The 11,341-nt window shown below is 31.1% G+C and overlaps 1 protein-coding gene across 7 annotated transcripts in view; it reads right to left on the bottom strand.

Moving 5' to 3' along the window:
- Positions 1 to 1,922: 1,922 nt before the first annotated feature.
- The window catches only part of CACNB4 (calcium voltage-gated channel auxiliary subunit beta 4), a 341,773-nt gene continuing 332,354 nt past the window's right edge, over positions 1,923 to 11,341 (bottom strand). For all 7 annotated transcript variants that reach the window (XM_074303449.1, XM_074303451.1, XM_074303452.1 and 4 more), the window contains one exon: positions 1,923 to 5,035. In XM_074303449.1, coding sequence (XP_074159550.1) covers positions 4,775 to 5,035 — 261 coding nt within the window. In that variant the 3' untranslated portion in view covers positions 1,923 to 4,774. The remainder of the gene's footprint in view (positions 5,036 to 11,341) is intronic.

Here is an 11,341-nt window from a genome sequence, read left to right as displayed (position 1 = left end):
AAAAAGTATTCCAATTAAAGAAGGAAAATTTCCAAAATAATTACACATTTTAAAGATGAGATGGTTTTGTCAGTGTACATAAACCAATTTTACTGTTTTGACTGAACTCAGGTCATTAAAAAACAAAATTCTAAATGGTCATTTGGCAATTGTTATATTGACTTGTCAACTCTTTTGGTTGCTTAAGTTAGTCAAAAGGGTCACATTGGCCTGTGTATGTAAATACAGCCTGAGTGAAATATCTGAATTACTAACAATAGCAATACTAATAACATTTTAAAGTTTTCATACTACTTAAAAAGCATAAAAAGCATAAACAAATTTCAGTCACACGTGAGTTTTCATTTATAAATCACTCATAGGTGAGTCCTAAGATGATTCGAGAAAAAAAAAAAAGAACTATATGCAACATGATCATGAAACTCAAAAGCAAATTTTAAAAAGGCTAAGAAACATATTTAATTTATTCTGGAAAGTTTCTGTATATGTGTAGTGTGTTTTGATAAAATGGGCACCCTAAGATTATATAAAGCCTTACACAGTAAATGGTTAATGTATGCTCTAAATGTTAACAAGAGCAGTAAAAAGTCCAGAAAGCTCTGAATTTGCAATCAAGCAGAACATAAAGATTTAGAATATAAAAAAATACTTTTCTTTTGCAGAAGAGCAGTCCAGCAATTACACAAAAGTAAACTACCTAATCAATGTACATCCCTTTCCTTCCTATGAGGACTAGCTTATCAAGATGATCTGGAGTCTAAAGGTAACTCTTACTGAATGCAAAGTACCTTAGGGAGGAAGGAAAGAAATATGAAACAAGCTAGTTTGGAACAGAGCTTTAAGATTTAGAGGAAAACAGGAGAACTAAGCATATAAAATGCATTGAACTTTGTAGCAAGGTTAAGCAATAATAAAGATCTCAACTACTTATCCGTAGATTTTTTTGTCTTAAAAAGAGGCTGTCTTCTGTAGAGAAGAGGTAGTATAAATAGCAATATATAAGTCAAATTATTCTAGTGGCTACACATTTTTGTTTGTAAGTTTCAGCAGACATCAAAATAAAATTGTATAACCAAGAGAATATGCTATTAGCATGCAGTTTAAGGTTGTGTAGAAATACTCTTGATTGATACACCCTGGATTTCAATTGAATTTTCATGATATGTTCACTTTTAAGGTTTTAAGTTGGAAACCTACTTTTGGTATAACTTTCCTTCTCCCTCTTGCACCTCTTGCCCTTCCCTCCCCATTCCTGAATCATGAATTCTCCAACAGCAACAACAACAACAAAAAAGTTCAAGTATGCAGGTAAGAAGAGGTTAATAGATTCCAAAAAAATATATTTTGCACAAAGAACAAAGCAAAAACAAAACAAACCTATTAGAAAAGAATAAATAATTATCTCGGGAATTTTTCATATATTTAAAAAAAAAGTCTCCCTGTGGTCTAAGTGCAGTATCTTAACTTGCTCATGTAATTAAGATTGTCATATTAGCATGGTCTATGAATCTAAATTATTATCAATCAGTATTTTCTCAATAAAAATTTATAAAGATAACAAATAACCATTAATCCCTTATAAATATGTCTAGGTGCTGCTTTTATGCATTGGAGTCAAGCAGTTAACTGCTTACTCTTATTTTATAGTCATATTATAACCATTAAAAGTCAAACATTAGAATTGGCAAATTGGCATTATTTCTATTCAGTCAGGACTACATTAACTCCACAATGTCACATGAAACCATTGCATAATATATATCACAAGACAGCTGGCTGACATTGTAGAAGTTCTAATATATATTATAACTCTAAATAATGGGTTAAAAATGGCCCCCAAACATTGTAGTGCTTATTATTTTTCCTGCTTATTGAAATGTTAACTTTTTAAAATAAACTCTTCAAATTAAGCAATAACAAGGTGTTTGAACTTTTTTTTTTTTTTTAAGTGCATGATAATGTTTTTCAGAAATGATTCATTTCATTGTCTAAGGTCAGTTGAATGCCATTTTTACACAAAATCATTGAAGTTTGAAAACTGGCCTGTTGTTCGTTTGGAGATTAAATGCTTCATATACACAAAGCAAAGGGAGACAGATATGGCAAATTAAAGAAAGTATTTAAACAGGATTATTCAATGTTATACATGATACCCTTTCCAAAATTGTTCACTTCAGGTTAAGAATGGAAAGCAAAAGTACTTGACACAATGATTGATTTTGTGCACATATAATGATTGAATAGACCTCTTTATTAGCATAACATGGAAGAAGACTTAAAAGACTTAAGAGGTTTTGAAAATAAAGTACTTTTTAAAAATTGGAAATAATATAGTCATCTTGTTTGTCTAAAAATATATGTAAATGCTGTTGTAGCTACCTGCCATAAAATGTACATATCTTCAAGCAGCTAAATGATCAGATAGCTAATTCTACTACATGATAAAGCTGAATAGCTGTCTAGTCTAGAGTTATACATCTCAATGTACTTTTTGCAAGTAATACTTTAATGCACACAACAAAACTGGTAAAGCTTATAGAAAAATGTTTTGCCTAGTGTTTTCTTTCTCATGCAAATTGCTGTACATGTGATAAATATTTTAAATTATTGGACAATATTCTTCTATGCTCTGAATTAAAGTGAAAAATATGTCACATTATTCTTTGTTCAATAATGGATGCAGCTCTTTTGAGTATCTTTACTGATGGTCCTAATCATCTGGATATTCTCTAGAGATGGCAAAACAACCCTAAAAGTCAGTGCTGCATTTGTTAATATTTTTTTACTGACCACCATTTTTGAGTTGTATCAACTGACTTAACTGAATTAAATGATTAATAGTTATCCTTATTTATTATAAGCTAATCATGATCATTATGAAATGTGCACAGTGAACAAGAGGAGAAAGGAAGATGGGGAAGAACACAGAGAGCAGAATTGTAAAGGAGGTCAAAATCTTTGTAAGTGATCCAGAAAATGTAAGATTTTATCTTGGTCAGGAAAATTATTTAATTGGTATGGGCCTTGAGAGGTTAAATATTAAGATGCTTGGGGAAGAAAATAAGATAATATAAAATTAATAATTGTCATTTTTCAAAAATAGGTTTCATGACATGAACCAGTATAAAAGGACTTTTTTACGCCTGGTCCTGTCAGGCTTTTAGAAAACACATGCATTTTGGACTTTTAGAAATAATTCTTTGTTTTATAGACATTGGTGTGTTGTATAAAATGGTCGGTTCCAATAATTTCTTGGATCATACTGGATCTAAGGCTTCTTTGATAATGTAAGACACAAGGTCCCCAATTACATAAATGTATATCCACTGGAAAAATTGTGAAGTCTCAGTAGGTGAAAAGGAGTGCTCTTTAGAAATAAGGCAGCATCATTTCCAAATTCTTCATAATATAATTCTGTGCATTAAAAATGTCAGCATTATCATTTTAGTGAGCAGGTATTTCTGATTCTGTTTTTTTTTTTTTATTGCAAGCTCTTTGATCTGATCATTCATTTCAAAAAATTTATTACTAGCATCATTTTATATAAACACTGCTTTCAATATCAAAATTGAAAGTGACTACTTTAAAAAATCCTTCTGAATGTGGTTATGAAGAATATTTATATAGGGCTGGGACAATCAGACATTCAAAGACAGACTAGATGATGCAGTGGAAAGGTACTCAATTGTGCTGGCAGGTAAGTACTGACTTTATGTTTGTGATTACTGGAATGGATCAATTCCCACCTAGAAGAAAGTGCAAATGAGAGAATGTCACATTTTTTCCTAGCTCACATTATATTCCTGGGCATGTGTATTTGTGCTCAGATTGATCAAAGGGAGGACAACACTCCATCTTATATTTCACAATATCAGTAATACTTTGTTTTGTTAATGCCATTCTCTTTCCCACTGCTGTAAAAATACCAGTTTTTGCCAACTTCTATAGAAATTACAGTAGTGACTAAACATAAAGAAAAATACTTTGATGGCAACAGCCATGCCAGGAAAACAAAACAAAACAAAAAATTAAATACTGTGTAATTGCTGTATTAATATGAGATTTTTGGCACTATCAACATTTTATATTTGGTTAAATCTGAAAAAGCCATTCAGGAAATGTTAACACATAATAAAATGTTTATGTATTTCAACTTTAAGTGTAAATTAGCTCCCAGCAAACAAATACTGTAGCTATTTTTTGGCTTGTATTGAACACTGTGGTTTTGTTATTCATTAGCTTTTTTTTTTTTTTTTTTTTTTTTTTTTAATTTTCAATTGATTGCAACATGCTCAAGTAGACTTTCTAGTCAATTCTCCCAAATTCCAACAGGAATTGGTTTATAAATTGGTTCCAACTGGAACTGGTCATTTGGAATTTCCAGCACAGGAAATTATTTTATATGTGCCTTGATAAGTACCCTAAATTACAAACTGATGTGTCTAACACCTAATGAAGAAAAAGGTAGTTATAATGTTACATTTAAAAAAAGATAGTTATAATGTTACATTAAAAAAACAACAACAACAACAAAAAAAAAAAAACAACAACTATATGATTGGGCATCTAATTTCCCTCTAACATTAGGGCTTGATGTACTTTTTTTTTTTTTTTTTTTGCCCTTTACCTACCATCAAATGACAGCAGCTGATAAACACAGCAAACACTGTGCTTGACCTGCCAAGTTAAGATGATTAGTTTGTCCTAGTTATGTTATGGCAAATTGTCAACTGATGAATACTATTCTCCCCCCACCCCCCACATGTTCTCAAACTCAAAGCCTATGTCGAGAATCATGGCTATATCCCCCAGGTGATCCTCGATTCCTATGGGGTTTATAAGTGTCCTGATATGAGTCAGAGTACTCTTCTTCCACAAGAGGATAATGATCTCGGCTGTGTTGGGAACTGGAAGACAAGCGGTTTCTACTCTTCCGGGCCCTTTCATTGTGATAATTTTCATCAGAGGCCATCAGACTTCGTCTTTCAATTGGAGAGTTCTCAGTAGAGTGGTTGCTGTGCCTCATGCGCTGGCTCTAAAAACATCAGATAATTCATTGATTAAAGAAAGTCAACTTAATTTCACCTTTATGAACCTTCAAAATGTCAATGTGTAGCACAGTAACAATATTCATATGGACTATTATAAGATGCTAAAAGCCTAGTTTCTTGAAATATACACTAGATCAAGTAGACTCTTAGAACAGTTTCATATTTCCTCTAAATGAAAAAAAAAAAAACAAAAAACAAAAACAAAAACCACTTCATTGGGACAGATGTCCAAAACATTTTTATTATTTAAAATCAGATCTAATAACTAATAAACAATACTAAGAAAAACTTTCTTTTTTAAGAGTTCCTTAGAATATTAGTTGATAAAATAGTGTTCTAGTTTCTCTTCAGCCCAATTATTCAGCACATTTGAGAAGCTATATGGTTCTTGCTTCTTTCCTCAGTATAATTGCTTTGTCAGTCAAGATTCCTAGAGATATCAACTAACTTACTATCCATCATTATCCCTTTGTAAAGATCTTTTTAAATTTATTGGAATAACTTTGTATAATAGGTATTTATATGCCTTTTTGCATACAGATATTAAATTTATTTTGGAAAATGCTGCATGTTAAGTTTACCTAAAATTCAATTTCTGAAGGGTTATGCATAAGAAAATATTAAAAGGATAGCAAATATCATGGTGTATTAGGGGAGGGATAGGGACAAAAATATGCTTTTTGAGTACAAAATTAGGGGAGAAGAGTTAAAGTTTGAGCTCCCATAATCTATTGTCACATACTTTGCTGAACAAAGCAAAGAGATTAAAACTTTCATTCACTTATAAGATGCTGTCAAGATGCTGTTTGAATTTTAAGTTGTCATGGGAGCTATTGTTTTTCTGACTTTTAGAATCTGCACCATCCCTTCTAGTTCAACCTTCATTTTAATATAGATTTTCTAATTCTTTTTTTAAATTTTTTAATTTAAAATTTTTAAAATTAATTTTATAATTATAATATTTTTTGACAGTACATATGCATAGGTAATTTTTTACAACATTATCCCTTGTACTTCCTTCTGTTCCGAATTTTTCCTCTCCTTCCCTCCACCCCCTCCCCTAGATGGCAGGCATTCCCATACATATTAAACATGTTATAGTATATCCTAGATACAATTTATATGTGCAGAACCGAATTTTGTTGTTGTTGTTGTTGACTTTCTAATTTTTCTCATTCCTCAGATCAGAAGCTTCATGAGTACAAAAAAAAGTGCCTGGTATTTTGTTAGTGAATAGGATCTAAAGCTTTAAAAGTAAGTTAGGTCAAGTCACACACTTAAAATATCTGGTCCTTTATATTTGGGGCACAAATCATAAGGATATCAGGTATTCATTGAAAAGAACTGGATTATTACTCTACATCTTAAACATGCGATATGTATGTGTGTGTGTGTATATATATATATATATGTATATATATATATATATATATATATACATAATTGAAAGTTGTGTTGAAAAGAATTAAAATATACAAAAATATTTTGAGTTCTTGTAAAAAAATTATTATTTCACTACAGAGAAATTACTTAAAATTCACGTAACTATTTATTATATTATTCCTGCTTTGACCATAGGACGGAGTCTGAGATATAACTTTGTTAAGAAGAAATCCCTCTCCCTGACTATCAGAGCTCTTAGCTTTCAATGAATACTTCTTTTTTTATAATTCAGCCACTGACAATAATGTCACTTTTAGATCTTAATCATTATAAATATATATTAAGAAAATACATAAATAGTCAAAATTTACACCTATAGATATCAGTACTTTTTCTTTCTTCCCTTCCATTACTGACCCTGCATCAAAGCATGTTTGAAAAGTAGATCACTACTCCCATCAGTCCTTGGTTAGTCAAAGCATAACTCTACTTTGTCTGCTTTCCAGAATTTATCCCATTCCTATTAAATTTTCTGTTCCCTGATATTCCCAGTGCTCTCTTTTGCTTGGAGTTGATAAACAAATGCTTCCTTTTTGCTCTATTCTTGATATTTCTTACCTGAATCTTCTTGCCCATTATTTGGGACATACACCTGGTCAGATCTTGAATAGCATCTGGACTCTTTTAAATTTGTCTCACTTCTAAAAGCTGGACTAGATAAATGTTAAAATGCTTTTTAGTACTGACATTCTATGACTTTTAAATTTGTCTCACTCTTAATAACTATGTATTTCACTTCAATTCTTTTATCTTATTTTAATGAAAATATAATTAATTTATGCAAAATCCCTACTATATTTCTGTATTGTTATTTTAAGGACCTATTCACATAGACAAGTATAGTGCTGGGAAGGGTACAAAAATATTTTAGCATAAAGAGTTTTATCAGCTGGTGCATGATCTAAGACATTATCTCTGTTGTAGATGAACATTTTGATGCCTCATCTGTAAAATAAGCTAGAGAAGGAAACAGTAAATCACTCCACTATCTTTAGTCAAGAAAACCCTAAATGGGGTCAGAAAGAATGGGACACAACTGGAAACACTCAACAACAATTACAAAAATGAAATAGGAAAAGAAGTTTGGTTTAATTAAAAATTGTTCATATTTAAAGAAAGTTTTCAGATGGAATTTGATCAATTTTGGACTGAAAATGAATTCTGAAATACATATAATGACAACCCTGTAAAAGGTAGAAGGTGAATAGATTAGTGAAGAGTTTTAAAGAGATTTTATTTATTAAAAATTTTAAAATGTGAGTATGAAGAAAGAATTTTAAAGACACAAAATGAAATGGAGGAACATCTTATGAATTTATAGCTGTATAACTATTTGGAGACTGAAGTATGATTAAATTGTGTTGATTTTTTAAAAGGAAATAGGTGTTACTATTTAAATGAAAGGTAAACTATCAAGTGCCCAGAGGTTATCATTTAAACTACTGAAAGACATAGGAGTTCAGAGTTAAAAGCTGAAAGTATGGCTGAAAAAAGAACTTGGAAGCAGATGATTGGCAAATCAATGAAGATTCAGAAAAGCATCAATAATAGAGCTGTGTTTAAAGATATTAACAGCTATTTGGTGACAGAAGACTTTTTGCTTTCTGATTTGTAATTAATTGGCCACATTGACAAGAGCTTTCATTCCAGATATGGCTCATCACCTCATAAACCTTATAGAATTGAAGACTATGAGAAGTATATGTTTCCCTTTGCTTCTGCTCCTTCTCATCCATCTTAAGAGGAAAAAGCAGAAATAGGAAAAACAGATTTTGCAATTGCTTTGCTAATGTTGAGATTTAATTGGACCATGAAGAACCTAGTTAGTAAAAAGTTAAGTAGGTTTGTTTACTTTGCTGAGAGAGTCAACCCGAACCATTTGCTGTAATCTCTATTCTGATTGGACAATTCAGTGTCCAGTCTGGTCTAATCTGCTCTGTATAAGCCAAAGATAGGCACTCAGATGAGATGTATAGTTCTCTGGTTAAAAGGAAAAAAAAAATTTTTTTTGAGTTAAAGTTTTCTGAATGCATTTTTAAGAGTGATTGTAAGAGACAGATGATGCAGTGGATAGAGCATTTGCCCTGAAGTCAGGAAGACCTGAGTTCAAATCCAGCCTCAAACACTTAATACTTATATAGGCAAGTCACTTAACTCCAATTGCCTTGCAAAGGAAAAAAATGTCATTATAAGTTGAAAGAACTTACAAACACTACATTGAGTACAAAAGAGAGGATGATTTGCCCAAATGAAAAGCAGTGTGAACCAGCAGATGAGCTGTTAACAGAGTTTTGGGTGATACAGATATCTCTGAATAAAACAATAACATCAAAGCTTTCTATACAACAGTGTGTCATCCAAACATATGGGTTTTCATGATAGGACATTGTGACCTAGTTTCATGTGTAAATTTTGATTATTTATGTATTTTCTTAATATATATTTATGATGATTAAGATCTAAAAGTGACATTATTGTCAGTGGCTGAATTATAAAAAAAGAAATTCATTGAAAGCTAAGAGCTCTGGTAGGGAGAGGGATTTCTTCTCAACAAAGTTATATCTCAGATTTTGAGAGAATCTGAGCATAGACACATGATGGTGATCTTTATCTGTAAAGCTATACTTCTCAGTGTGAAAACAGGATGGAGTAAAGAAGACACGACCCAAAATTAGATGTCCACACATCTCTGTATGATGTGTGAGATCCCTATCTCACTTGAGTATTAAATCTCATTATGACATACAAACAACCCCAGGCTTTCAAAAACTATGTTTGTGTAGTAAAACTTCTGGTAGATTCTACCATGTAGTTAAGATTTTGGTACAGTTTCAGACACAGACAATGTTTGCTCTCCAATGGCTATATTAGCCAAGTATGGAAAGGCTAATCACTATTAGATTAATCACTAGTTAATAAAAAAAACAATGAAACAAAGAAAAATGAATAATAACCCTCAGTACTGTGTTGGTCCACTTCTGTTTTGAAGTGACAATGGAAAGGAGGAAAAGACAAAGGGTATTAAGAACCGCAGTGGTGGATTTGTTTTTATAACTTTCTATAAGTATTAACTATTTATATTTTAATATAGTATTTTTGTCCAAAGATCACCTAGTTGACATTGTACTTGAACAATTAAATCATTTTAATTTTAATATTCATACTATCAATGAAAACACAAAAGAGAATTACAGATACATGGAAGGATGGCTTCTAAGATCTCTTTGAAAAATTGTTTGTTTTTTCCACAAAAGGGAGTAAACACAGTTGGTTCGTTCATTCATCCAAAGGCAATATACAATTATAGAGAAACACAATTTTATGGGAGACCTGGTTATTTTATACTGTAGATGTCTGTGAGGAGTATCTGGAAAACTACTACTGTGAAAGGAATTGAAGCTTACATCCTAACACGTTGTAAAGGATGAGGAATTTAGAGAAATTCTACTAAAAAAAAAAAAAAACTAAGTAAAGTGCTTCAATTGAACAAAATACATGATAGCAAAAATGTTTTTGAAAATGTGATTCAGAATTAAGGCATGAAAGTGGCCAAAATCTTAGGAAGTATTCAAAAACCTCTCATCTATACATCATAAATATACTTTTCAAGAAAAGAATCATGAGGCACTAGGTAATGTAAATTCTAAGTAAAATCATTAAGTGATGTTTCAACAAATAGGAAACAACTCTGTATGTTCAGATTGTTGAGTTGCTAAAGCAAAAATAATATTAAATTAAAAGATTAAATAAACTTAGAAAATACATGCATATAATTGCAAGAATTTCAATTAGGTTTATTTAAATAAGCTAATGACATTGAAAATTCTGGAATGGATAAAAGAACAGAGCAGAACAGATGATCTCTATTTCCAAAGCAAGCTTAATTGTTATAAATCAATTGACATAATGCAGTGGCATCTCCCTCGTTTCCCCCTCAAAACCCAACAGAAATCACCTTAGCAAATAGAAATTTTATCTTTATCAAATCAAGAGATATGACAACTAACTTCATATGAAGTTATAACATCTTACAGAGAAGATGAACAGAACTGAGAAATAGTAGAGATGAAAAAATTTAGGAATCAGTAGGGCCAGATCATCTTAAAACCATTTATAATTGAAATTGAAAGGACAACAGACCAAAAAAAAAAAAAAAGAAATGTCAAAGCTTTTACAACTAACTTTTCCTCCATCAAGAAGAAATGAACCATTGTATTCGATTCTAATATCATAAACCCCAAGTATATTCTTTGAGGAAGTAGAAATGGTCCTGAAGAAAACAAAGAACAGTCAAATTAGATGAAGTTATACATAGAAAAAGTCCATGTTAGAAGCAATGAAATTCTGAAGACTTTAAAAGATAAGATCAATTCTCAAGATATATGAGAGGATACCAAATGTATAAAAGAAAAAAAAATTAAGAAAAGGTATCCAAATTATGCCCAAAGAGCTATAAAACTGTGCATATCTTTGATCCATCAGGGTCACTACTGGGTCTGCATCTCAAAAAGATCATAAAAAAAGGGAAAAGGACCCATATGTGCAAAAATGTTAGTAGCAGCCCTTCTTGTAATGGCAAGGAACTAGAAATTGAATGAATGCCCATCAATTGGGGAATGGCTGAATAAGTTATGGTATATAAATGTAATGGAACATTTTTGTTCTAGAAGAAATGAGCAGGCTTATTAAAAAAAAAAAAAAAAAAAAAAAAGCCTGGAAAGACTTATGTGAACTGATGACTGATGCTGAGTAAAGTGAACAAAACAAGGAGAACATTGTATATAACATCAAGATTATATGATGATAAGCTGACAGACTTAGCTCTTCTTAGCAATGCAGTAATCCAT

Source organism: Sminthopsis crassicaudata, chromosome 3 (genome assembly GCF_048593235.1).
Source record: "Sminthopsis crassicaudata isolate SCR6 chromosome 3, ASM4859323v1, whole genome shotgun sequence".
Taxonomy (NCBI): domain Eukaryota; kingdom Metazoa; phylum Chordata; class Mammalia; order Dasyuromorphia; family Dasyuridae; genus Sminthopsis; species Sminthopsis crassicaudata.
The sequence above is the reverse complement of the archived record's forward strand: the minus strand, read 5'-3'. Positions and strand labels throughout refer to the sequence as shown.